Source organism: Rattus norvegicus, chromosome 6 (assembly GCF_036323735.1).
Source record: "Rattus norvegicus strain BN/NHsdMcwi chromosome 6, GRCr8, whole genome shotgun sequence".
Classification (NCBI taxonomy): Eukaryota; Metazoa; Chordata; class Mammalia; order Rodentia; family Muridae; genus Rattus; species Rattus norvegicus.
In genome coordinates, this window is record NC_086024.1 from 104,736,141 (window position 1) to 104,763,762 (window position 27,622).

Genomic DNA, 27,622 nt, shown 5'->3' on the forward strand with positions numbered 1-27,622 from the left:
CTTGTGGCTCCAGCAGCCTCGTTTCCAGGGGTTGATTTCTCTCACAGGAGACACAGAGTGGAGAATGAAGAGGAGCTTCCTCTTTTCACCTACAACATTAGCATTCTCTCTAGGAATGCTGTGAAGGTTTACGGGGCAAAGTGGGATTTCCAAGGTCAGCTCAGGAAGCCTGGCTCTGTGGGGTATACTGAGTCAGGGCAGGCTGTTATCAGTTTCTTCCTCTCTCTCCTCCTCACCTACCCAAGGAGCAGGCTCATGCCCTGGGCGATGCCCTCCAGGGCTCTGGGTCGGGGGTTGGAGGTCACTCTAGGTGAGCAAGGATTGGGGCTCTCACCCGGTCAAAGTGGTTGAAGGAGGCTCGGAATTCGTTCATCTGTTCCTGGCTGATGCCTTTGGCATCCCGGGTCAAGATCTGGTTCTCCACTTCATTGATGGTCCTGGCAATGGTGGTGAGCAGCTGCTCCCAGCCCACACGGATGTGCTAGGGGCAAGCAATGAGCCCATCAGAAAGGAACGGCAGGCCTGGGCTCCAGGCTGTCCCACTAACGATTCCTCCTCCCAACTCAAAAATGGTGGTTAAGAGCATTTGTTGCTCTTCCAGAGGACCCAGGCTCTCAACCATCTATCATTCTAATTCCAGGCCTTCTCGAACACCAGGAACAGACGCAGTGCACAGACATTCACTCAGGCAAAATACTCATAGCCATAAAATAAAAGACCAAAACAGTTAACTTGATCTTCTATCTGGAGTTATTGTATCAGCATCAGGAGGGACACAGCACACCCTGCCAGGATGGAAGGCCTGCAGGAGGCTGGAAGGAACAGGCCTTTGCCCAAAGAGCAACAAGACCCAGATTTGCTATTGAACTCTGCTAGTGGAGGAAGCTAGCTCTTGTGGTGGGAAAAGCTAAAAAAAAAAATCAACAACAAAAGAAACCAAAACAGAATGCCCCGGTGGCACTACATAATGGCCTTCTGGTCAACGACAAGCCAAATACACCATGGTGGTCTCCCTGACTGCATAGTTAGTTATACTGCAGCCAGTGAAAACACACTCTGATATTTGAACAACAAGGAGACCACTTAACAAGGCAAACCTCAGAACATACCCTGTGGTTAAGGGATGAAGAGCTAACATCATTTAGGAAGCAGGTACCTAAGCCAGTGAGGTCTTGAGCCCACTAGCATCAGAATCACTGGCGAGTGCTTGTTAAAAATTAAGGTTCATTAAGTTCCAGCTAGGGACCAGATGTGTACCCTTGCAACAAGTTCTCAGGCATCCAGAAGGTACTTGCAAACTGAAGGTGCAGAGTTTCAGGGGTAGAGAGCTCGCTCCTCCTATAGCCTGATTCAGTGGGAGATGCTACCCCAAGGAGGATAGGAAGAGCCCCAGGCTTCCTTCCAGAGACGCAGGCCAGGCCTATTTACCTCCATTGTATAGTTGGTGTGCTTATTGTCGAAGATAAGTGCTTCCTGGATGAGCTGGTGGTCGCCCTCCAGCTGGTCAATCTTTGGCTTATAATTGACGATGCTCTTTTCATACTGCCGCAGGTGGCTGAGTTGGTCCTCCAGGGTACCGTGCATCTCAATGGAGATCCTCCCAATCTCCTGCTCATCAGAAAAAGATGTCATAACACCTTACTCTGCACTCACGGGGCAGAGACCTGTCCCTATGGTCACTTCTCCTAGCCCTAAAGAGGTTAGCACTGGCAACACTTAGCAGGAACAGATATTTAGCACGGTGATCCTTGGTAGGGAGGCTGCATCCTCTAATTATACCCAGCCATCTTCCATCTATCTCATGCTGAGCCCTCATATTTCTCAATTCACCTGATGTGCCTCCTCTACAACCCTGTTGCTTTGTCTCCTAGAAAGGTTGTCCAGTCCCTACTGAACCCCATTCATCTCCAGGAGCCAGGCCTAATGTACACTTCTGCCAGCCACTCACTCATGTAAATGGTTCTTGGTGAAAGCAAGTTCATTCAGTTCAGTCCTGTTAAAACATACCAAGCATTTACAAGTAGAGTCTTGGGGATGCATGCACATGAGTGTGTGTGTGTGTGTGCATGTGTGCTTGAGTGCACATATGTGTGTAAACTTGACACGGACTCCACGCACAAGATGTTCAGTGATCACACCCTGGCCATGCTCCTTCCTTGATTGATCCTCCCATCCTACAAAATATTCTATACCTGTTGAGAGGCTCCATTCTCTTTCTGAAAAGAATTAGACCCACTGCCTGGAGAGCAGTCATAAAGACAAGACAGCCCAGAGGGCCTGAGCTGACTATGTTACTCTTCCTATGGGGTTTTCATAGGTAGCTCCTTTATAGCATCCTACTTTGCTCCAACAGAGACAGGGACCAAACCATCGTCACCCCCTGCAACTGAATAATCATGGGTTTGGACCTCGAGATGTCATGGTCCTTCCTAATAAGCAGGTGACTGGGCTGGCTGGAATGGTGCTAAGTAGGAAGAGAAAGAACATTCCCAGCCTGCTTCCCATGACAAAACTCACCTCCATCTTGGTCTGGATCCAGGGTCCGATGACATTGGCTTGTGCCCCAAACTGCTTGCGTAACCTCTCGTTGTGCTGCTGCCTCGAGTGCTCCTCTGTTAGAGCCTGGTCCCTCCGGGGCACCAGCTGCCGTACCTGGGGTGGGAACAACGGGGGACTCTGTGGGTGGGCCAGACACCTCTCAGGTGAGAAAGTGGGGGCCCCACTGAGGAAAGGGGGCAAGTCAGAACACAGCAAGAGTAAAGATGTCAACTTGGACTAGAAATTCACTCACTGATAAAGATAAAAATCCCACCCTTAAGAAATGTACGATGGCTCAGCCTAGGCCCATCCGCCCTTCAACTCACATGGTCCCATTTGCCATTGATCTCCTGAGGTGTGATGGTTGTATAGGGGTTGGTGCCTGCCATGTTGACATGATAGGTCTGGACAATCTTGGACACTTCATTGTGGATGCCCAGGATGGCCAGGCGCTCCTTGTCTGCATCCGGGAGGGTAGCCTTGAACTGCTCATGGGCTGTGGTCAGTCCCTGGATAGACAATGGCATGATGAGTACTGATACTCAGGGGGAGTCAGGGCTCTCCTCAGACGCAGTAAACAAAGCGAGTCCAAGAGGTAGGAAAGAAAGAGTTGAAGAGCCCTGAAAGCCAAGTTCCACACCTAGCAAAGACCTGGAGACATCAAACCAAGTTCTTAAGGCAGAGAACCAGCAAGACAGGATAGCTAGAGAAAAGCAAGGGCAGAGCCCGCAGGACAACAGCTGTATCCTGAGGGCTGGTGACTCAACAGTCACTGTTGGGGGATGTTCGATACCATAGCAGTCATATGGGGGTGGGGCAAGTCCTGTTCCCCAGGTAACCTCTTCCAATACTAGTTCCTTCCACTTCCTGCAAAATCCCCTTTTCTTCCTCTACCTTGAGAAGGCTAGGATTAAAGACATGCACTCACATACTCATTTTATGCAGTGGTTGGAATAGAACTCAGGGCTTCATGTGTGCTAGACAAGCATACTACCAACTGAGCTATATCCTTAGCCCCTGCAAACATTTGGATCTAATGTTCTATAATTACACAAGAGACTGAGGAAGATGGGAGCCAATGGGAGCTCTAAGATTAATGTTAAAAGTCAAGATTTGGGATATGATATATAATAAAGTCTACATTTTTGTGTATACAAAAGGTACAAAGAACACATAGAGAAATGCATTTGTCTGTATACACGCAGACTCTGTTTATACATTACTTACCCCTGAAAAGGGGAGTGGGGGCCAGAGAGGACTATGGGAAGACAACCTTGCCTTAGTATCCCTTTATCTTTAGGATATTATACTATGTGCACATATTACTTTGTCAAAATAATCTAAGTGCTAGACTGGGTATGGCGACATACTCCTTTAGTCCCAGCACTTGGGCAGTGGAGACAGGAGGATCTCTGTGAGTTTGAGGCCAGCATGATCTAGTGAGTCCCAGACTAACCAGGAGTACACAGTGAGTACAAAGACCCTGTAGGGGTAGGAGGTTGGAGAGATGACTCAGCAGTTAAGAGCACTTGCTGCTTTTAGAGAGGACCAGGGTTCAGTTCCTGGTATACATATGACCATAGCCAACCACCTGTAACTCTAGTTCCAGGGGAATCTGGGCAATATATGCAAGTGGTGTACCTACATGCATTCATGCAAAACACCAGTATATACAACATAAAAATAAATCTTAAAAAAGTCATGTGATCTCATATGCCAATACTATTAATCTATGGAACCCTTAGGCTTTTGTTCCTCAATTTATACTAAAAAGGACCAGCCTCTTGGGGTTGCCCACCTGGATCTCCTCAATGGTATGTACGATGAAGGTGTCTTGAAGGTCCTCCATGGCTCCCTCCATCCAGTTGTTGAAGGGTGCAGCCCTCTTGGCGTACTCCAAGTATAGCTGGTCGATGGTCTCCAGCAGCTTCTCTGTTCGCTGGGAGTATCAAGTGGGGCAGAATATTTAACAGAGTGACACCCAGAGTCAGCACCCCACCCTCCCACCCCGACCCAAGCATCTTGATCTAGGAGCACTGGACTGGATGAGGCAGAAGGAACCAGTTCTTGAGTGGGTCTGAGTTGTGGTTGTCAATTGACAGGACATCTCCCATTGGAATCAACTTGTCCTGGCCCTAAGAGGGTCTGGTTTACAGAATAGGACAGCTCTCAAAAGGCTAGAGGTAGGCTGACAAGTTCACTGAGCTGCAAGATGAGTTAACGTTGAGACAGGAGGAGGGTCTCTGTAGTGAGAATTCTGGTTTCTTTAAAAAAACAGAAATGTTATGGGAATATGTATCTGTTTTAATCCCTGGTATGGGACACGGGGCTGCTCTAGACTGTCCACAGCAGCTGACTATGATTTGCTTCGTGCTCTAGCAGGGGCATGATTTTGCAGCTGCAGAGAGTTTCTGCAAGTGTATGACATTTGAAATTCTGGGGACTCTTGACAGGGCATATAAATGCTAGGGCCCCAAGAGGCATTGTAGGTCAGTGATTGCTGTGGTTTGTTAAATAGTTGTGTACAAAGAAGAAACAGTAAGAAGTTAACAGTGAAGATGAAACTTGCTCCAAGGAACTCAATGCTCCTAATCAGCAGGAAATAGACTATCAATAACATTATCCCTTCCCCTTCTATCCCCTTTTCTCTCCTACTTAGTGTTAGGGGGTAGAAAGGGTAGAAGAAGAGGGGTGGAGGAGGGTGGAAGAAAGAAGACCCCACAAAGTAGCAACAGATCTCCACTTGCACACTCTAATCAAAGAGAGTCATTCCAACAGGTCAGAGCAAGAGATGGTTCAGGGCATCATGGGAATTCATAAAGCAAAGAACTGAGGAAGAGGGTCCTACCTCTAAAGCTTCCCTCCGCTTCTGAGTCAGGGCCCCTAGATTGTCCCACTGGTCACAGATCTTTTGGCATCGAGCGTTGACACTTGGTGAGTCATAATAGTCCAGCTCACTGTGGAATGAGAGGAGACAAGGAGTCAAGTGACAGTGACACAGACTGGAGGTTTAAGGGGGTACTGCTGTTCCTATTCTTGGGAATGTTGGGAACACTAATGGTGCTGATGGAAATGAAAGTGCCCTCCTCCACACACCATCCAGCACCCTCCCATTCCTGCCTCTTCGGAATTTAAGAAACGGAAAGCAGGGAAGGTGGCCACTCCCCTCCAACAGTCCCTGCCCCAACCAAAGTTGATTGTGACTCTAATGACCGATGACAGAAAGCTGCTGAGGCCCAAGGGAAAAGCTCAGAGCCACAGACCAAGGCTTGGGAGCTGGGCCATGGTGACTCATGCCTGCAATCTCCATACTCTCCTAAGAGACTGAGACAGGAGGATTGCCACATAGTTGAGGCTACCCTGGGCTACACATTGAGATCTAGGCCAGCCTAGGCTACAGAGTTTGAACCCGGTTTCAAGAGAAAAACAAAACAAAATCTGAGCTGGCAAGAAAGGGCACCCTGTGCAAGCCTGAAGACCTGAGTTCAAGCCCTGGAGCCCACAGTAAAAACAGGAGGAACCAATTCCTTCAAGTTGTCCTCTGACCACCATTGCACCATGGCAAGCATATGCCCGCATGCACACACACTCTCTCTCACACAATTTAAAAACAAGACAAAAAATACATAAAAATGTGGTAGCAAACCCTATGCAAACCCTAAAAAACAAAAGGCAAAATCAAATAAAATAGGGTGTGAGCATCCTCTGGTCTTGCCCTGGTGATAGGTGATATAACCAAATGTCTGCACAAGAGTGGAATGGTTGGAGCTCTCTCCCACCAGGAAGGGGCCTTGCCTTCTGTATTGCCTCCTTTCCCACGTGGGCACAACTCTCCTCACCCCCACGCCGAGTACCATCTGTCTGTACAGTCCCTTATTTCCCACCCTCATCTACAACAGCTGAGAAAGCAGATCTCAGACACATGCTGGGGCACCAAAGGGAGAGAGGTCAGAGCAGGCGTACTTAAGCTCCTGGGCAATGGCCGCGATCTGCTCCACGCGGTCCTGGTGGGCAGCCAGGTCACTCTCAAAGGCCTCGTGCTTCTTGAGTAGGGCCTTGATCTCGGACAAGGTGGCCGTCTCATAATCCTTCTGCCGCAGCATGGCTTCTTTGCCTGGGGGCGGGGGGGGGGGTAGACATGGATGAGCAGGAGCTCGGCAAGCATGTTTGGTCTAGTCCCAGCTCTGCTTGTCAGGGTATTTCTCATGGAGGTGCTCGCTGTGTAGCAATGTACAGAGAGTGGACATGTAGCACGAATATCCAACTGTGGGGAGGGACTGGAAAGACCACTACCTCAAGGGAGGGTTTCCAGGCCATTTAAACTAGTTGTGTATGCAGGTTACACAGGTATGTGTAGAAACGCATGAAGCCAGACATTTGCTTCCTAACTTCAGGAAACACAGCAATATATGCTATATGGGATAACCAGGAAAAACCAAAGCAAAACAAGCCAAGCACTTCATCAGTACCCAGGTTTCGAATGTCCCTGTCCCTGTTACTATGGATGAGTCCTGAGAGCCCAGCAGGAACCCCCTTCCTAGACATTCTCAGTGCAGTCAGGGATCTGCACTCTCTGCTCCACACATCCATGGGGGTTAGAGCCTTCTCGGACCATCGGTCATGTCCCAGCCTAGGGCAAAGGCAGCTCTTGCAGTTTTGAACCTGTTCTCAGAAGAGGAAGGCAGGGATGAAAAATAACCTCTCTAAAAACCTTCCGAGCTGCCTCAGGAAGGACCTTCTCAGGACAGGGGCGAACTTGCTTACATGTAACATCCGCTATGCTGGCCACCACAGGATGTTTGTACCTTCTTGGTCTGTGAGGTTAAGCTATGCACAACAGTAAAGCATTTCTGTCTCTCTTCTGGTATTGAATTCCCCCTCCCATTCCCTTTAAAATTGTAACTCAGTGAGTTTAAGATTTAATTTACAAATAAACCCATTTATCTATTCCTATATAAATTATGTTTTCTGCCTTTAAACTATTTAGTAGCACACGTTATCAGAATTACTACTTTGGCTTCATGGTCTTCTTGGATACAGTGGTCCTTCAAGATCTGTAGGGGACTCATTTCAGGACCCCTAAGCATATCCCAAGATGCTCAAATCCCTTATATAAGACGGCACAGTATATGCATATAATCTCCATATATTCTTCCCTATACTTTAAACCACTCAAGTTGCTTAGTATAAATGCTATCCAGCTAGCTTCTCACCCATATTCTTCAGGGAATGATGACAAGAAAGCATAAGCTCAACACGGACATAATTCCTTTCTGTTCTTAGTACTTTGCTTCAAAGCTGGTTGAATCCTGAGACACAGAACTCATGGATGTGAATATTTTCTTGGCCAGACTCCTTCAACAGAGCTGCTCATTGCTCTGTGGGGCACCACACCCAACCCCACCCCAGCTTGACCTGTGGCAGATACCCCTGTGTGCTTCCATGGCTAGGGTTAATTCCTTAGTCTCAAGAAATGAATTCCTGTTGGGTGTGGTGGTGTGGACCTTTTTTTTTTTTTTTGGTTCTTTTTTTCGGAGCTGGGGACCGAACCCAGGGCCTTGCGCTTCCTAGGTAAGCGCTCTACCACTGAGCTAAATCCCCAGCCCCGGTGTGGACCTTTAATCCCAGCACTAGGGGGCAGAGGCAGTTGGATCTCGAAGTTCCAGGACAGCCTGGTCTCCACTGTGAGTTCTAGGTCAACCAAGGCTACATGATGAAACTGTTTCAAATGAAAACAAAAATAAAGTAAAACAAAATATACAAATGGGTGAGTCAGGCCCAGCGATCGCCACCATGCCTGTCCACTCTGTACTTAATTATATGGGATCCTAAATGTGCCACTTAGCTGGCTGTTTTCTTACCGACCTAGGACACTCACATTTGGCTATAGACTGTGATCCTCCCTGTTCACTCCCAGCCCAAGGCCAAAGGGACATGACCTGGGGCTGAATAAAGAAGTCTTACAGCACCAGTGACCACTGGCTCTGCCTCTGGGGCTCCAGCCAATGTGGCCAGCAGAGTGCAGGAAAATGGGTGGGAGCCATTCCACACTCTACACCATGGTTCTCCACCATAATACTGCGACCCTTTAGTACAGCCCCTCATGCTGTGGTGAACCCCAACGGTAAAGTTATGAATCATAAATCATCTGCATTTTCTTATGGTCTTAGGTGACCCCAGTGAAAGGGACAGTTGACCCCCAAAGGGGTCCAGACCCATGGGTTGAGAACAACTGCTCTAACCAAAACCAGCTTCTGAAGAAAAGCCCCATCCTGCCTGACTGTCTCTATTCAGTTAACCCTCAGCATCACTAAGCAGACGCCAGATACCAGCCTGGGTGACTACATAGGAGGGACACTAACATCTACATGTCAGAGATTTGGAAACAGACAAACTGACCATGCTTCTCAGGGACAGTGTGTCAGCAGGACCGAGAGCCACACTGAAGGACTTGGAAAAACCAGTGGCAGTGATCCGAACAAGGCAAGAGTAGTGCTCTCACAAACTGCTCTCAGCAATCCTCAGCCTGCCTGCGATCTCACCATTTAGCCCTTACAGACCCAGGAGGTTGGAACTACTAATGTCCCTACTTTACAAACACAGAAACCAAAGCAACCAGAGGCTAATGAACTTGTCTAATGCCAGAGAACTCTGAAGATACAGATCAGATGCCACGAACAAAAGCAAAAGGAAAGGAGTTATAGCTGGTGGCTGGCTGGGTGGGCGTCAGAGGCGGGAGCTGGCTCTGCCTCACCGTCTGTCCAGGCTTCATGGATGGAGGCCTTCTGCCGGAACTTCTCTGCCAGGTGGTCCAACCTCTCTAGCCTCCGGATCTCATTCAGCAACCACTCCTCGTAGCCCTTCTCTGCCTGTTCCAGGCAGCCCCAGGCATTGTTGATATCCTGCAGAGATGGGGAGCACAGGCTCAGAGAACCCGGAGGGGCTGCAGCCTTCCAGGAAGAGATGCTTCCAGATCTTAGCACCCATGCACACCACAGTCAACTACTCCACACCTAATTAGTATTTCTTGGCCAGACTCCTTCAACAGAGCTCTATCACCTAATTAGTATTTCCCCGACTCTTGGATAGGAAAGGAATTTGAGTCCACCTAGGCCATCCAGCCATGGAACCCCCTTGCACAGACCAGCTTCCAACAGGATCCTGGCTAGTCTCCGAGGCCCAAGAACAAGCCAGAGGACCAGACCAATTAAGAATGAAGCAATCTGGGGCTGGGGATTTAGCTCAGTGGTAGAGTGCTTGTCTAGCAAGTGCAAGGCCCTGGGTTCGGTCCTCAGCTCTGAAGGAAAAAAAAAAAAAAAAAGAATGAAGCAATCTGACAGACAAGATCCAAGATATGCATCGTCCTATTAAGCTAAGGACCCCAGATTCTGGACTTTAGGCTCTGGAGAGCAGCTTGGATGAGAGAGTCAGGCACGATCATGAGCAGAAAGAAATGCATATACCCTCTGTATAAGGTACCCAGCCGGAACAGCTAGGGCAGAGCCAGTGTGAGCACCATCTTCCTGGGCAGGCGGCAGGCATTTGCCCCACATCAGAGGCACTACCTTTAGCTCACAGTGACTTTAACAACCCTAAAGCATCTGATTAAGCCCTGAGCTTTAAGGGACTGGTATTCCAAACTGCCTGTATGACACACACACAGGCCTACTTCCTCTGTGCAAGACCATCTTGCTCCCACCTCCTCCCACTTGGCCTGGCCTCTCCGGCCTTGCTCAGTGTGTCTGGGTTTGGTTTGCTCGGTTTTTGTTGTTATTGTTACTCATTGTCCGAAGGGATAAAAGGTTCTACCTTGATGAGTTTGTCCTGTATTCTCCAGGCTCAAAAAGCCCTGGGGAAGGATAAAGGGGAAGGAAGGGATGGTAAAACACAAAAGAGGACATAATGGAGGGGCACTCGTGATACAGAAGATTGATTTGGATATTAGGGTTTTGTTTTTGTTTTCCAGATAGGGTCTAGCTTATACAACCTGGGCTGGTCTCGAGCTTGCTATAATCCTCCTGCCTCAGACTCCCAAGAGCTGGGATTATAAACATGTGTCACACTCAACTCCTTATAGGTGTTTTTGTTTGAAAGAATCTTATATAAAGCATGCATGAAGAATTACTTAAAACTATATTTATACATAACGATTAAAACTGGACTTAATAGCACAGGCCTGAAATCCTAGCTACTTGGAATACTAAGGCAGGAGAATCCTAAGTCAAGGTCTTCATGGGCTACACTGGAAAGTCTTTGGCCAGTCTAAGGAGTTGACAAGACCCTACCTATCTCCCAGAAAAAAATAGAGAAGGGGCTAGCACTTGAATCAGAGCACTTGCCTAACATTCATGAGGACATGGGTTCAGTGCCTAGGATCACTACTATAATAATAATGATAATTAATAATAATAATGTAAGCAAATAAATAAATATCTTTTCAAATTAAAACAAAATTTATAGTAGGTAATAAGATCATAAACAACTTCTACTTCTTAATATTTTACTTATTAGCATATTAGAACCATACTACGAAAATTAATTTTTATTTAAGATAACAAAAGTGGGTTTGTTTTTGCTGTTGTTATTTATTTTGAAAGTACTCAAGGTTATATGAAATTAAAAATTAACATTACTGTTTGGTTCAGTACGACCAGATATTCTGTTTAAAAGTTTATTTTTTAAGGTGTAGGGGTGTTTGGAATGCTCGGGGCTTGAGATGGACAAACCGGACAGTCAGGGGGAGAAAGTGGCTGTCCCTTTGTGCCTGGGCGCACGCCTGAGTGATAAAGTGTAAGAAACATGGTTTGTAGGTAGAAGAAAGCCCACCTCCAAGCAGCTGGGGGATAGAGGCGGCCGGGCAGGCCCCAGACTTGCCGCTGGCACTCACCGAGACCATCCTGCCCTCGGAGGGCATGAAGGCAGGCCGGTTGCTTAGCCGCAGCTTGGTCTGCAGTGTGTTGAAGTTGATCTCCAGCTGGCACTTCTCCTGCACCTTGGGCGGCTTGTGCAGGCGTCGGTAGTCTCGGAAGTCCTCCAGCTTCTGCTGCATGGCCTGCATGGTGTTCTCGGGCACCCGATTCTCCAGCCATGGGATGGTGCGGCGGATCCACTCTAACAGCTGAGGTGTCGAGACAGAGGAAAGAAGGGCACCAGGGTAAGGATGTGCAAGGGCCAGTTTGCCTTTTTTCCATAGGCCTTCCCCTCCCAGGAAGAGGGCTGGCAAAAAGTCTCTCCTGATGGCACACTCCCTTCAACCAACTACCTACGAAGACCTCACCATGCCATGTAGGAAGGCTTCTGGGTACTTCCTCCAAGTTGACCAGGATATGGTCAGCTCAGAGCCCACATCCCTCATCTTCTCTGCCCCGATACAGGAAGAACCAAAGAACCACGGGCTGCTTTAAAAGCAGGGAGACCTGAGCTTAAGTCTGGCCAGGCCTCGGTTTCCTCATCTTCACCAAGCAGGAGTGGAACAGAACGGGAACCTCTGGCCCCAGAGGAAGAGGTTAGGTTCTGGGACAGCCTAGATTTCTATCCTGGAGCCATGGTGAGGGTGAGGAAGAAGACGCAGGATTACTAGGGTGGATGACAGGAAGCAGGTGGGACACCTGCACGTTGCCAGGCATGACCCACAAAGTGACTCACAGGAATAATCATAGAAATACTACATGGTCAAGTGCTACGATCACCCCCTCACTGTAGAGGAGGTCTCCAAGGCTCTGCCAGGTCACGCAGCTTGCTGCAGTGACTGGCCGGAGCAGTGAAGCAGGGATTAAAGCCGGGGCAACTGGCTCTCCTCACTCGGCTGGAGGGCAAAGCCACTGAACGGCCAGGGGAAAAGTTCAAAGGGCTGAGGTCTGTAAGGAGGAAGCAAGCAGCACCTTAACCAAAGGACAGCAGGTCAGCTGATTAACCTCTTCCCATCCTGTCCCCTGCTGGCCTGACTACTAAGTACTAAGTACTGCTAAGTACCAAGCCTGAGACAGTACTCAGCCCTCCCTGGCACATGTCTTCTAAGTACCTGGCACAGCCCTGTACTATCTAGTTCAGGCAAGCCTTCCCAAGGGGCAGTTTATCAGGCTGCAAATGCCTCTGAGGTCTAAAGGGCTCAACTCCCATTCAGTAAGTGAAGGAAAGCAAGAGGCAGAGAGGTGAAGGCATTTCCCAGGCCCACTATAGCCTGGAGACCATCTCCCCGACTTCACTTCTGCGCTCCCAGAGGCCCAGAACCAAGCGGCCCTATGCTAATGGTGGTTGATTGGATCATGCACTACACCAGCCTGGGACTGTGTGGGCAGAATGACAATACAGGTACAGATCCTGGGGGCTTCACTCTCTCAGGGTATAATACAGGGCCTTGCTGGGGCCAGGCTAGAAGAACAAACATGGGGGTACCCACATCACTGGCCAGCTTCTCATAGTCTTCCATAAGCTGTTCATTCTCTTGATTGACGGCCAACACTTTACAGATTCGATTGGCTGCTGTTTCCGCCTGGTGATGAAACAGAGAAAGGTCATGACCAGCCTGTCCCCAGCAGCAGGGGTACATGGACACACCTGTGCCAACAAACCCCTTCCACTCTGCCACTCCATTCGGTTGGAAAGAAGCCCCAGAGGCTCTGAGTCACATTCCCACCCTCCCCCAACCCCCACTGTCTTCTGCATCAGCACCTCTTTGCCAGCCCTGGACAAGGGCTGATTTCCATCATGCATGCTGGGAAGAAATTAATCAAGTAACCAAGGCATTCAAATATCTCAGGCCAGGTGGAGAGAGGAAGAAATTCATGCCCAGCCTGGAATTCTAGGCATCACAGGCCTTGGGAATCTTGAGCTGGATTTGATGGGATTTTGAAGATGTGAGGAGAAAGTGCTGGCTGACAATGAGGTCTCTTAGGGTCCCTGAAGATTCTCTGAAGGCTCCTGGTTCAAAGACCTTTAGAGAAAACCTAAGGTCGTGGCAGTGCACGGAGGATAAGATGTAAGGATCAACCCAGCACTAGGGGCAAGCCTAGGAAACCCAGCACAAATACTGATGGCTCAGCTAAGATCACACGGTGGACCAAGCACTGGGCCATGGCGGACCAGAGATCATCCTCAGCATCCAGAAGAATGAGGGATGGAAAGGTAGCCAGCCACAAGGCCTAGCCCCATGGAGACTCTGGTGGCTGGAAAAGATGCTCTTATCCAACACCAGCAGGGACCCTGGGCTCCAAATCCACTCCAATTAAGTGGTTGGGGGTTTTGTTTGTTGAGACAACATCTTGCATGTAGCCTTGGCTATCCTGGAACTCAACTCTTGTAGACTAGGCTGGCCCTGAATTCATGGAGATCTGCCTGCCTCTACCTCCCGAGTGCTGGGTGTAAACGTACTCACTGCCACCCCTGGCCCACTTGAGTGGTTCTGAAGTTGAGCTGTGTTTCTATACATGTGCCAACCCTACACTTTGATTCTGAAGCTCTTTTGGGACCACGGGGTAGAAAGGAGATGGTTTAGAGAGGACAATGCCTATGAAAAAGTAGATATGAACCCAGAGACCCTGGGACAGGTGACCTACAGAGGACATCTGGTGTAAGAGAAAAGGCGGCAAAACCTAAATCTGGTTAATGAACAGAAAGACCTTCTGTTACCACAAAATGAGACCGAGCGTGAAGAACTTCCCGAGAACCAGAAGGAAAGTCTATGACATGTGGCTTTTTCCAAGAAAAATTTCAAAGAGGAAAAGGCAACCAAACCCATGCCTGTGAGTAAGTGTGCTGGGACACACAGGGGATGGGGACAGAGCAAAAATGTCCTAAAGCTCACTCAAGGGAAATGTCAAGAGACTATCCTATGGTGTGTGGGTATTGGAACAGCTGGGGCTCCAAGAGGAGAACATGGGAGTGGGCAGAGGGATCTAAGAGTCATCTGGATAGAGACTCTGGGACTCCTGACTGCCATGAAAGCCATCAGTCATCACCCCTTCTCTCAATTCAACCCTTGTCCTGGAGATGACATGGTCCTCTGTCAGACAGACGTCCTACTTGTCATCCTTCTTGAGAACCACTGAGTAACTACAGAGAATTACCTGAGGCACCGAGGAAACCGTTGCTTCTCAGGAGCCTAGTAGCAGGCTAAGACGCAGGATCCACAAAGACTGCAGACTTACAGCCCTAAGTCAGTATGCTCCATGAAGCTGGCTGAGGTGACAATCTTCCTGGTGTCACCAAAGCTACTTCTACTGAAGTTAGGGCAGAGGACCACAGGCAACCAGGAGGTGGTACAGCCGCAGACACTGCCACTAACAAACCGTGGATAGATCCTCATTGTAGATAAACAGGCTGGTCCAGAACTTAAGATTCTCCTGCCTCACACCCCAGAGTACAGAGATTGCCGGTGTGCAGCACCGTGCTAGCTTACTGCTATAGTTTCTAATGTAAATAAATCTCACCTTAAGTGTGTTGTCCTCCAGACGCACCCTGAAATCCTGGGCTCAACAGCTATAAGTTTGCATCCTTTTTGGCTACCCTGGAACTCGATCTGTAGACCAGGCTGGCCTGGAATTCACAGAGATCCACCTGTCTCTGCCTCCCGAGTGCTGGAATTAAAGGTGTGTACCACCACTGCCCGGCTAGAGTTTGCACAACTTTGAGAGCGGTGCCAGGTAGACTCGAAAGCTTTGTCACGGTCTGTGGACCATTCCACAGCCAAAGACGACTCCTTCGAATGAAAAGTGGGGAAGACTTCCACACGGGGGGCTCCTGGGGGCTTTTTGCAGGGATCTAACTAACCCTTTTACAAACGAAGCCTGCACCCTGGCCTATCCTTTTCAGGCTAGCTTCATGGAGAGAGAAAGCCAGAGGACTCCACCATACACCAAAAGGACCTGCCTTTGGTGAAGACAAGCCAACCGAACACAAGAGTGCTTTCTTTACAAAAGACCCATCTGTGGGTCACCTTTAGGGATAGTAGTCCTCTGAGACAGAGGCTGTCCTCAGAACACTGGTTCTCCACTTCCTCTTTAACCCTGAATAAGCCTTCCAGGGGCATAGGTGATATGTGTGCTCTCAGGTGGCCTCCTTATGAAGAGAGGCTAGTCACTACCAACCAACCTCAGTCAAAGAAGTGAGACAAGTCAGCCCAGTTGGCCCTGCATCCCTCTCTCATAGAATGAGGGGAATCAGGCTACAGATGGCAACAGCAGTCATCCCAAACATCTGGCTTCCCCTCCTCAGAGCTACAAGAAGCCCATGGCATGCATGGTGGGAGCGGAGATAGGGTCAGGGGAGGGGACAGCAGCACAGTGCATAAGCAACCCTAGCAAGGCTGCTAGAGATCAGAAGTACCAGAGAGGAACTTGGCCCAGGAGAGGAAAAGAAATGGACTTGGGAGAAAGGTGGAGTTGGCAGCCACCTCAGAAGAAAACCCAGGCTGGCTTCTGACTTTGGGTTTTCTATGATGGAGTGGGTTGTTCTAAAACCCATGCAAGAACCAGGCTGCCCAAGTCTTTCCAAATGACAGACTGTGTGCAAGCACAGATGTCAAGGGGCCGAGAAAATACTCCCAAGGAAGGGGCCAGATGTGTGTTTTCACAGTCTTTGTGACCACTTTCAACCATACTATGCATACAACTTAACGTACGCATTATTTCTTTATACAGGGTTTCTCTATGTAGTTCTGGCTATTCTAGAACTTGCTTTGTAGACCAGGCTGCTCTCGAGCTCACAGAGATCCACCTACCTCTCTGCCTCTCAGGCGCTGGGATTAAAGACATGTATCACCAGACCTGGCCACATGACATTTAATTTTATATTATAATCGCTTTCAAAGCCATGAGCCATTGTTTTTTAGAGACTTAGGTATCCCATGCCAAATTTCCACCCTGATAATCAGAGTCCTGAGTCACCTGAGATAGGTCCTTTTATAGAGAGGCTGTCATCAATTAAAGTGTCATCAAATATTCAAACTAGGCAAAGTAACATACCAGGGCTCCATCACCCACAACCCATAGTTCCTACCTATGATCTACAGGATCTCTAACTCTAGCTTAAATTACTTTTTCTTCCTCCCTGGACTACCTACCAACTACTACTGCGCAGTCTACCCCTTCCCCTGCCCAATCTACTACTACCCTTCCCTTGGGTTTGCTAAGTCCAGCAATGGCTCCTAGCCCCAGAATGGGGCTTCTCCAAGACAAGCAGGCTGGGATGGGTTTGGGAACACATATCTATCCCTCTACCTGTGCCTCAATTTCTCCAGAACTCCCCATTCAATAGTGGCCTGGTAATACGGACTTCCTCTCCTCTCACACCTCGAAGCTTCTGCCTTAGCTGTGCTGACCTGAGCCACCACTGTTAGTAACTCCTCGTGATGGTCTCCTCTCCCTTCCCTAGTGGTACCCAAGCCTTTCCTGGAGGCACCTGATCTCAGTGTAAGCCTCCAAGCGCCAATCTGCTGCTCGCAGAAAGCACCTGGCAGCACAGACCAGCTGCAGTGCAAGCCCTGCTCCGGGCACTGCCTCCTTCCTTTTCCAGACAGCTTCTGTGAATGGGAATACTGTTTGTCCCTTAGAAGGTTTACTCTGGAGGACCGAGTGATTGATGGACAGGTGGATGGATGCAGGCAGCTCCACCTGTCCATAAGCAACCAGAAACACCCGCATCAAATCAAGTCTTCCCATTCAAGAGCCAGGCCTAGAAATAGCTCCCAAGAGACCCCCACAGCACTAGCAGCATAAACAAAACCTTGATGCGCCCCCACCCAGTCCAAACCTGGGCTGGGAAGGAAGGAATCAGACTGCAAACCAGCATTCTATACAGAAGTCGGTCTCACCCAGTGAGGGCAGTCTCTCGGCAGCTGTGTACACCATATGCTTGCACGTCAATGTATACAGGCATTTGCACATGGCTTTTGTCTGGGAATTTTCTACTTCTATTATGTCTGACTGGCCAGAGAAAGGTATGGAGAGGAGGGTGGGTCATGGATATAGCTCTGGAAGGTGTTTGTCACGGTGACTAGCCACAGAGGGAGTCAAGGCAAGAGTGTGAGATGCAGAAAGGCTCGTTCATCTCCTCGTCCCCCACGCGGGAGGTTTGTATCCCTCCAGAGACGATCTTCCTAGGCAGGTGCTGTGGGATAACTCTGGTTGAGGTCTCTGACCAGGAGACCCGAGGATCAAACAGTATGCCCCACACTCCGCCACTGTCTATGCTCCCATTCTGGGGTATGGACAAAAGCATGAAATGGTTGCGACAGGGATGAAGAAAGGGAAGAGAGCACGGAGGAGGAGGACGACTTCAGAGGGATAGCCACACAAACCCCACACTCTGCCCACCATACACAGAAGAGATACACTTCATCCATGCCATGCATCTGTGCATGCACATGTGTACACACACACACACACACACGAATGCATACACATACAAATGCACACACACACACACAAATGCACACCCTCCACCCCCTGAGCATTATCTCCAACCAGGCCACAGAGAAGGCAGCAAACACAGGCAAGGCCAGTGTCGGCAGGCATGAAGCCCTGGGCAGAATCCTTAAAGGTAAAGGATCATGAAAAAGAAGATTGGGATAGTTGGATGGAGAGGAGAGGCCACCTCAAGTCAGCCTGGCAGTGCACTCTATGTGGTCAGCAGGCTGAGTAGAAACGCCCAATCAAGGCAAGCAGAGAGGCGGCTCATATACTGGCTAAGAGGTGGGGGACAGGGTTCAGGAGAGGTCGGGAGGAGAGCAGCAGAGGTGAGGGGACAGAGGAAGAGCCAGGAGGCCAGCAGGGAGGATCCCTTGGAAGTTGGAGGCTGGCCACTGAGGAACCAACAGCAAGGGCTGCATCCTCTGCAGTCAGTAGAAAGGCAGGTCCAGGTGCCCATGCCCTGGGCACCAGGGCTGCTGACTGCTCATCTGGTTGTCTTTGGGCAATGTTTGGAGGTGCCTTTTCCTAAAGTATTTCTCTGAGAGAGGGGGGTGGGGCAGGCAGAGACATTTTTTCTGCTGGACATGAAGCTTGGTGGTAGAATGTTTATCTAGCAAGCACAAGGCTCTGGGTTGAACCCCAGCACCAGAAGCCAGATGGTGGTGGTATAGGCCTTTAATCCCAGCACTTGGGAGGCAGAGGCAGTTGGAGCTCTGTGAGTTCAAGGCCAGCCTGGTCTATATATCAAGTTCCAGAACAGCCAAGACTACACAAAGAAACCCTGTCTTGAAAAACAAAACAAAACAAAACAAAACAAAAACAAAACAAAAAAGAAACCCAAGCAAACAAAAAACCAAAAACAAGCCAACAAAAAGACCAACTGAAAAAAAAAAAAAAGAGAAAAAACAAGAAAAGGAAAACAGTTTTGCTGCTCTCTGCAGGGTAGGTTTTAGTAATGAATGTTCAAAGTTCCACAGTCTACGGCATCCTAGTGGTATTCTTATATTGTTTGCAACTATCCATGAAAGGCCTGTCTGGCAAGTGACATTCAGGACTCTGGCCTGGACACCAGGGAGAAGGCAGAAGACTTCTCCCCACCCTGACTGCTGCCTAGATTTGAGAAGATGGTCTTGATTAGGCAAGAAGAAGAAAGGTTCAGAGGTAACAGGGATCCTGGGTCTTTAAGGGAATGGCTTAGGATCCAGGCTCTGACAGTTTGTCTGCCTTCCCCTGTGAGGTCCCCTATGCCCAGTGTTCACCAAGACACAAAGGAAGGCCACCAAGAGGCTGGGCTTCTCTGGCATCCCTAAGTGTGCTTGCCAGGATTCTGAGAGTGCCCTGTCCTCTGTGGGAATGGGTGAATTAACTAACCCTCTCTCACACAGGAACTACTGCTACTGTCCATAGAGGTGGTCAAGATGGACCAAAGGGCAGCCGGGAGAGTGGGCGAGGCCGAGGGTGAGCTCACCTTCTGCGCACCGAGAAGGCGTGGCAGTGACATGAAACATTAGGTCACATGGCCTTCCCCTCCGGCCTTATCGTGCCTACACATCTGCACAGAGAAGGAGAAGAGGTTGAGGAGAGAGTAGAGCAGTACAGAGAAAACTCAAACAGCAGCAGCAGACGGAGAGCACAAGACAGAAGGGGAGTGAGCAGGAGGAGAGGAGCAGGCCAGAGGGAGGTGAGCAGACAGGGAAATGAGCAAGGGAGGTAGGGGTGGGGGCAGAGCCTCCCATCATGCACTTCTGACAGGTCACTGAGGTCATGAGGAACATATGGCAGGCCTAGGGACCAAAGCCATGGAGGTTTGTGGTCACAGCCAATGTGCTGCTTCTGGGAGGGACGCCTGCTGCCCCAGTTAAGCATGGTACTAAGTGACAATTTCCAGTTTCCCAGTGCCCACAGCAGGAACTGGGCTCTGGTGTATTACAGAACCATACAACCTGGCTTTACCCTCTGCCTCCCAGAGCCTTCTGGGACAGGATACCAGAAGCGGCCTCACTGCCATTCACATCCTCTCCCCTCCTCCCACAGGTCATGCTTATGTCTAAGAACAAAGTGTATAGTGGGGGATCCAGGCAGGATAGGGTTCAAGGGCTGGAGACTGACTTGTTAAATCATGCCTGAGGGGGCAGGGGTATGACCACTTTGCAAACTGGTAAGTGAAGAGAGGAAGTGTACCATAGCCCAGTGGAAGCCCCAGTACTTTTAAGACTGTTGTTTCCACAGGAGTGGGGCTGCGGCTTTTGGTCTCCTGCAGCCGGGACCCACTGATCTCTCACACACCCCACCCTTCTGCCTGGGCCATGCGGCTGGGGCATGAGGTTCCAGAGGACTGTCACTTTGCTATATGTTTTCAGTACTGAGAGTTGGTGAGAGACAGCAGAAATGCAGAGCTGGGGAGGAGGCAAACAAGACCTCTTTAGAAACACAGCTAACTACCCACAAGACCAGAACCAGGCCGTCCCTGCACTTGGATATGGAGGGATGGACGGAGGGAGGGGGCAGGAGGGCATGGCTGGGTTCTGGCATGAGGTGTGCTGGGCAGAGAAGGAGCAGGGGCCCGGGTACCTTCTGGGCTCCAGAGAAGGCATGGTAGAAGCTAGACACATAGGTCATAATGGCTTTCTCATCTGGCCGGGCAGTTCCGACGATGTCTATAGAGAGACAGAGAAAGAGTTGCAGTTAAGAGCTACCTCGTAAGCACACATCTCTCAAGGGGATGCAGAAGCTGGCACACTATGAAGTGACCTTGCCACTTGGTCTGTCCTGAATCTAGCCAGCCTTCAGAGTCAACTTCCAGTAACAGGAACTTGGGTCACAGAGGTATGGGTGATGTGATATCCCAGAGGGCTAGCAAAGACTACCTTACCTGGCAGTCCTCCTCCAATTACAACGTCAGTAGCATCAATAGAAGGGGTCAAAGGAAGGAGGAAGTGACCTATAGAGTTCACCACCCAAGTACATGCATGGGCACAGCCAACCCACCCTCAGTGGCCATTTTAAACTACGGGACTCTGGTCATGCACATGACAAGAGATATAATGGAATCACTGTCATGTTTGCTAGATGTGAAACTATTTTTGTTTTTGAAACAGTCTCATTTATAGAACCCAGGTTGGCCCCAGATTCACGATCCTCCTGTCTCAGCCTGAGTGCTGAGACTATAGGCACATGTCAGCACATCTGGTCCCTGGAAAGTATTTTAGTTACATGCAAAAATACCCGTTATCTTTAAGGCATGTACTTGGAAGGAGGTGGCAGTGACATGAGATTTGAGATTTAATACAGTCCAAGAAAGACAGCAAAAGGACACAGAGAAAAAAAAAGGTGTGATGGAATGTCAAAAACCCTTCTGGAATGAATGGTGGGTGTTAGACCAGCATATGCTTCTGTTCATGCTTGGAATCATCTTGAAGAAATTTTCAGATCTAAAGGGTTATCAGGGGGCAATCTTGGACAATTCCCCTGCCCCAACTAGACTCTCTTCAGCTCCTCTATGTGGGGCTAAGGCACTGTAAAAGGCACATGAGCATTAGGATCAAGAAGAGCCCAAGGGACAGTGGCCGTGGTGCCTGCTTCTTCCAAAGGCAAGGGCAGAGCAGGAAGGTCTACCTTCCCCTCTCCAAAAGATTGCTCTCTGCTGTTTGTGTGCTATCAGCCAGTGCCTCTTCCTCTGACCCACACGGAAGCCCTGGCAGGCAAGTGATCCAAGCTCTTTAAGCTGAGCTTGTCCAGGAAGACAGACCCACTCACTCCCTTCGTGCCTTGGCTGCTGGGGGGGCAGGGGGAGGGTGAGGTGTGGGCCGGTGAAGAAAGCCCTTACCTTCTGCATCCAGCATCTTTGGAATGTCCAGGTATCTCTCTGCCACATCAAAGGCTGTGTTCAGGTTTGTGAGTGGATCATCCTAAAGGAGAAAAGGACCAAGTGAGCGTGTGGAGAGTCAGGTCACAGGTCAGCCCAGTTGGGAAAGGATGGGGCAGGCAGGGTGTGTGTGTGTGTGTGTGTGTGTGTGTGTGTGTGTGTGTGTGTGTGTAGAGAGAGAGAGAGAGAGAGAGAGAGAGAGAGAGAGAGAGAGAGAAAGATATCCTACCAGCCCCCTCTCAGGCTCTGGGTAAGAAAGGTTGCCTTTAAGGCCTTTTTTAGGAGCCACTATTTAGAGGTTTGAAACATTCTCTTTCCCAATCATGCTTCAGTATGTCAGGGAAATGGGGTAAAAACAGGCCCGATGTTTGAGTTGGGATAGGAAAGAACTACTAAGAAGTGGGATTGAGAACCATCAGTTCCGGCAGGACACGTGGGTAGAGAACTCAGACTTAGTTTCCCCGCTCTGAACTCAATAGTTGGGATGTGTGCTCCTAGTTTGTAAAGATTGAGTGAGAAGTTGAAGGTGACCCACTGAGTATTCCCACGTGTTGGGTTATTCTAAGAAGCCGTGGCTTTCTTCATGCCTCTGTGATCTTCTCTAGAAAGCTAAAGGTGGCAAAGGATGTTGGGGACTCTGGGATCCCTGCAGCCTGGAGTGCATTTCAAACAAGGAGTTAGTGTGAAATGGAGTTAGGCACATTCTCAGCCCAGCAGGCCACACACCAGTCTCCTAAGGTGGTGCAGCTGCCATGGAGGACCGTATGGAGGGTCCTCCAAAAGTTACACTCCTGCATGAGGCTCAGGGATTATTGTGAAAGGGGGTGGGCGGGGTGGGGGCATTGTAAGAATCACAGGGTTTACTGTGAGACTGCAGCTCCTATAAATGCCAGAAGCTACTCCCGTGAAGCCTTGCCACCGTGTCTGCCTACACATGACCTGAACAACGGTGACACCGGTAGCCATGCTAACTCAGAAGGGGGAAAGCCTCAACCCTAGACAAAGAACTGCAGGCCACTTAGGAACACTGGGAGTTGGAGAGAGAGCCTTCCCAAGGGAAGAGCACGGCAAGCAGTTACCTAATACCACATACAAGTACCATACGGACTGAGCGGTTTATATTTATGTATTTAGGAACACACACCAGCAGCAGCAGCAGCAGTGACAACAATAATTAAGGAAAACAACAGCAATGGTAATTAAAGAAAAGGTGGCTATGATTTGAAAGAGAGCAAAAGGGAGGGGATGTTTCATGGGAGGATTCGGAGAAAGGAAGAGAGAAATGATGTAATTATATAATAACCTCAAAAAAGTATTTAAAAAGATTTAACATGGGATTCCCACTGGATCAGGATTCTGAGAGGTAAGCAAAGAATTGAAACTGAGGTGTCAGAGAGAGAGAGAGAGAGAGAGAGAGAGAGAGAGAGAGAGAGAGAATGAATATGGGAGGTATACACTGGAATCTCAGGGCAGCCTTGTTCACAGGTCAGAAAGTGGAAGCCAGGAGCTCTCCAATAGGCACGTGACATATGGGACATTCTGTGACATATGGGACATTCTCCCCCATACAAAGGCAGCTGAGCTGGTAGGCTGGGACTCACTTCTCCCCCAGAAGTTAGCTTGAGACCAGTGGCTCTAGCTTTGCACACAGGGCCAGGCCTCAGGCTCCTCTCCATTAGTGGAGGGTGGGGATGGCTAGAGGGTGGGAATCTCATTTTTTTCCCCTAAACTAGGGGCCCTACCACCACCAGTTGCCTCAGTAGGAGCCACCAGGGCTTTCCTGGTTCCTGATTAGCAAGAAGGCCCAGGACACAGGTGTGTCTGCTTGAGGGTACTGGTAGGCTAAACACTGCCCTCAGGTATCCTGGGGAAAGGGGAGGAAAGGAAGACCACCTGCCAAGAGGGCTATACACCAACAGGTTCCATTTTCATTCCATTCCAAAACAGCATAGAGCTGGGAAGAGCTCGTGACCCTGGCTTCATGGTAGATAAACATTCAGGACAGACCTCACCAAGGTGTCTAGGCCAGTGCCCATTGACCAGCTCAAATACTTGGAACCACCATGAGTTTACAACAGCCCCACCTCCTCAGCCCGTGACATACAATTCTCATGCAAGAAAATCACCAAGTGAACTGACATCCAGATATAAATGAAGGTTATGTAATGCCACATGGCTTCAGTCCCAGATACCTGGGAGGTTGAGGGTCACTTGAGTCTAGGACTTGGAGACCAGCCTGACAACATAGTGAAACCCACCACTATTTCAAAAGCATAAATAAAATTGAGGGTCAACACAAGAGATCAAACCCACCGCAGTGCCTGTCTAGGAACAGGGACACAGGGACACAGGGGCAAAATGTCTCTTGGGATAAAAGACACTTTACATCATCAATTAAAACTGTTGCCTTATAAAACCAGAAATGATGGAAGGGAGAAATGTCACTTTGCATAGCATCGTTCAAACACTGCAATCTTGTACTGGTGGCTTTCTTGGTGGGCTGTGTATGTGCAAAGGGATCTGGGAAGTGCACACTGGGTAATGAATGGAAAAAGCATTTCCCGCTTGCTTCCGGGTGGGGCTCAGCCTAGCTGGCCCATAGGCCAACAACTCTCAGGCTAGACAACGGGCTCTCAGAAGTGGTCCTGTCCTATCGTCCCTCAGCTGGTCTCCACCCACTGGGGACCAGTCATCAAGCAAGAGAAGACGGCATGCGATCAAGTGAGCACAAGTACCTTTCGAAGCTTTCCATAGTCAATCAACTCGGGCCGGTGCCGGTGGATCAAGGCACAGAAACCAAGACCATCCTTCCAACTGTCCAGGGAGAGAGAGGTGGAGCATGACTTCTAATGTTTATTAAACAGTTCTTTGAAGCATGATTTAGAAGACAGGGATAGAAAGGGAGTTCTCTGCCTGCCACATTCCCAGGTATTGGGGTCGAGCTTTTTGAGTGGTTGGCAAATTGAGATGAATCCACCATACCCACCCAACCCCCTTGCTAAAGTCTTAGCCTGTTGGTCTAGAACCCTGGGCTTTCTGACACAGTCCTGGGGGTCTTCCCAGTGTCACAAATTCCAACAGAGGTGTGCCAGGCAGTAGTCAGGTTTAAGACACCACAGGGAGGGATGGCAGATTCAAAGGGACAGAACCTTCCCAAGAAGAACTATAAGCCCCCCCCCCAACTCTTCCAGCCAAGGGTAGGTCATGAGATGCCCTAAGGAGGCAGGCCAGCCTCCATGTGACCCCCTGGCTCCAGCACTCACCTGATGTGGAAGTTTTGGATGTTGACATTTTTATATGGGGCTGTCTTCCTCTGACACCACAGGAGCAACCCTTCTTTAGCTGATGTCTCTGTGAAAAAAAGGGTGGAGGGAGGAGGTCAGTGGGCTCACCCAGGGAAGGGAGGACACTGCTCAGATGAGGCCCTACAGGGACCTTAAGAGCTCAACTCCATCGCTACAAGAAGGGAAGAAGTCTAGGGTATCATATCTATTTGTTAGGCAAAGTTGGAAAAGTTATTTAAGAATTAAAAAAGCAAGCCACTTACACCATAGACTAAACTGTCCAGACACAGCAGCTTTCTGAGTAACCTGCCTCACTCCCTCCTATTCAAGAGATGACTTTAATATAAGGGGAGTTAGCAACTGGTGGCTTCTCCAAGCTGCAAGAGTCCATGAAACTTACATGACCAGAAGCCCCCTACAGGGTGAGCATGGAGAACCAGGAAGAAGGGATTCCTGTCCAGGTTCATCTGCAGTAAGGCTCCTTCCCATTACTGCACCGATCTGACTCTGATGCCCTGTCATTCTATGTGGATCGGGTGGGCATCAGTAAAGCCAAGCACCCAAGGGGGATGGTGAACTCCCAGCACCCAGGCTGCGGGCTGCCCTGCCTCTGTGTGTTCAGATCCTTGAACTGCAGGTGATATCCTTTACTAAAACGGGTTCCTGGGCGACCTCACATATTTAATTCATAAAATGGACTTAAAAACAATGCTAAAGGGGCTGGGGATTTAGCTCAGTGGTAGAGCGCTTACCTAGGAAGCGCAAGGCCCTGGGTTCGGTCCCCAGCTCCGAAAAAAAGAACCAAAAAAAAAAAAAAAAAAAAAAAAAACACAATGCTAAAGAATGAGTGCAAAGGTTATAATTATTCAAGTACAAGCAACCAATTATAAATCGACACAGGAGCCAGGTATGATACGGCACATCTTTGATCCCAGCACTCTAGAGGCAGAGGCAGGTAATCTCTGGGGGTTCAAGGGCAGCCTGGTCCACATAGCGGGTTCTAGGCCAGCCAGAGGTACACGGTGAGATCCTGCCTCTAAATAAATAATAATCTATCTGTGAGTCGTCATGGGGCTGGAGAGGCGACTCAGTGCCCTTGCAGAGGATCTGAACTGGGTTCCTAGCACCCATGTTAGAATAGCTCACAATTGCCTGTACACCAGCTCCAGGAGCCAATGCGTCTGGCCTCTGGAGGGCACCAGGACTCACCTGCATATAACCACACACAGACACATACGCATATGCATATTCATATAAAATTAAATCTTTACGGGACTGAAGAGATGCTCGGTGGTCAGGAGTACCTGTTGCTCTTCCAGGGCTCAAGTTTAGTGCCGGCACTCACACTGGGAGGCTGACAACGTAATTCCAGTGTCAGGAGACCCAATGCCCACTTCTGGACTCTGGGGCACAAGGCATGCGCACACAGAACACAGACATGCGCAGGTAAAAACACCCACACGCGTAGAAAATTAAAGCTGCATATTTTAAAAGCATCTTATCTCAATCTCATCGTTTAAAAAAGTGTTTTTTGAATGTATAGATCATGTACATAGGAAACCGTGAACGGTAAGTGATAAAAGCATAATTATCAGGCACAAAGTTTTAAAAAAAATAAATAAAATGGCTGGAGTAAGGAATACAGAGAGGGTGTATTCTCTCGTACCAGGGCAACCTGTGTACATCTGGAAGGTGGCCACCAGGGGGAGCAATGAGCACATCAGTGGACAAGGGCGCCCTCACTTTCCTAAGATTCCTCCTAACTCTCATCCTAGCCTTGGCCTTCTCAAAGCCAGGAATGCTGCTGGGCCAATACTTTGGAGGGTTATTTGAAATCATACGAGGGAGTTCCGGATGAGGCTGGAGAGAAAGACTGGGTAGGCAAGGCAGGGGGAGAAGTGAGAGTTTGAGAAGGGACAGAACAAAGCAGGAAACCCACCTTCCACAGAGATGTCTTGGATGGCAAAACGAAGGATGATGGTCCAGATCATGCCCAGGGTCATCTTCACATTCCCGTCCACAATTTCTACAGAAACATGCAGGACATGTTAGGTGGGCCATAGCAAGACAGACACAGGTTCTCAGCAGTCCCACGTCACATCACAAACCGCCCACTTGCGGGAGGGAAAACAATGAACAAGTGACTCTCTTGAGACAGTGTGTTCTTCAGAAAGGATGCTGTTCTACACCCTGAACCACAGTCACCCGCCTGAGGGGACAGATTTCTAAGCCCTCACAAAGGTGGTGGTGGTGGGGGGGGGGGCAATGAACTGGGGGTCTGTGGACAATCACGGCTCTCAAAATAGCCACTCCTGCAGGGAGCCTGGGGAACAGAAAGCTACACACGTCCATTTTAAGAGGCGCCATTTTAACCAACCCTCTGATTGGTCAACCTCCAGATGCCCTAAGTTTTAAAATAGATTTTTGTTTTAAAATGCATTCAAGATGGCAGCTCAGAAACCCTGCTATATTTAGTGCTTGCACTTTTCAGACCTTAGATGCTACAAATTTTATCATATTTTCCTTCT

The 27,622-nt window shown here is 49.2% G+C and overlaps 1 protein-coding gene across 5 annotated transcripts in view; it reads right to left on the minus strand.

The window, feature by feature from the left end:
* The window catches only part of Actn1 (actinin, alpha 1), a 94,828-nt gene that overhangs the window by 4,656 nt on the left and 62,550 nt on the right, over nt 1-27,622 (minus strand). For all 5 annotated transcript variants that reach the window (NM_031005.4, XM_039112993.2, XM_039112992.2 and 2 more), the window contains exons 4-18: nt 27,034-27,120; nt 25,074-25,161; nt 24,546-24,624; nt 21,772-21,853; nt 20,517-20,602; nt 12,938-13,030; nt 11,426-11,656; nt 9,293-9,440; nt 6,502-6,652; nt 5,387-5,495; nt 4,337-4,477; nt 2,865-3,047; nt 2,518-2,652; nt 1,429-1,608; nt 335-481 (exon numbers count right to left, since the gene is read on the minus strand). In NM_031005.4, coding sequence (NP_112267.1) covers nt 335-481; nt 1,429-1,608; nt 2,518-2,652; nt 2,865-3,047; nt 4,337-4,477; nt 5,387-5,495; nt 6,502-6,652; nt 9,293-9,440; nt 11,426-11,656; nt 12,938-13,030; nt 20,517-20,602; nt 21,772-21,853; nt 24,546-24,624; nt 25,074-25,161; nt 27,034-27,120 — 1,940 coding nt within the window. The remainder of the gene's footprint in view (nt 1-334; nt 482-1,428; nt 1,609-2,517; nt 2,653-2,864; nt 3,048-4,336; nt 4,478-5,386; nt 5,496-6,501; nt 6,653-9,292; nt 9,441-11,425; nt 11,657-12,937; nt 13,031-20,516; nt 20,603-21,771; nt 21,854-24,545; nt 24,625-25,073; nt 25,162-27,033; nt 27,121-27,622) is intronic.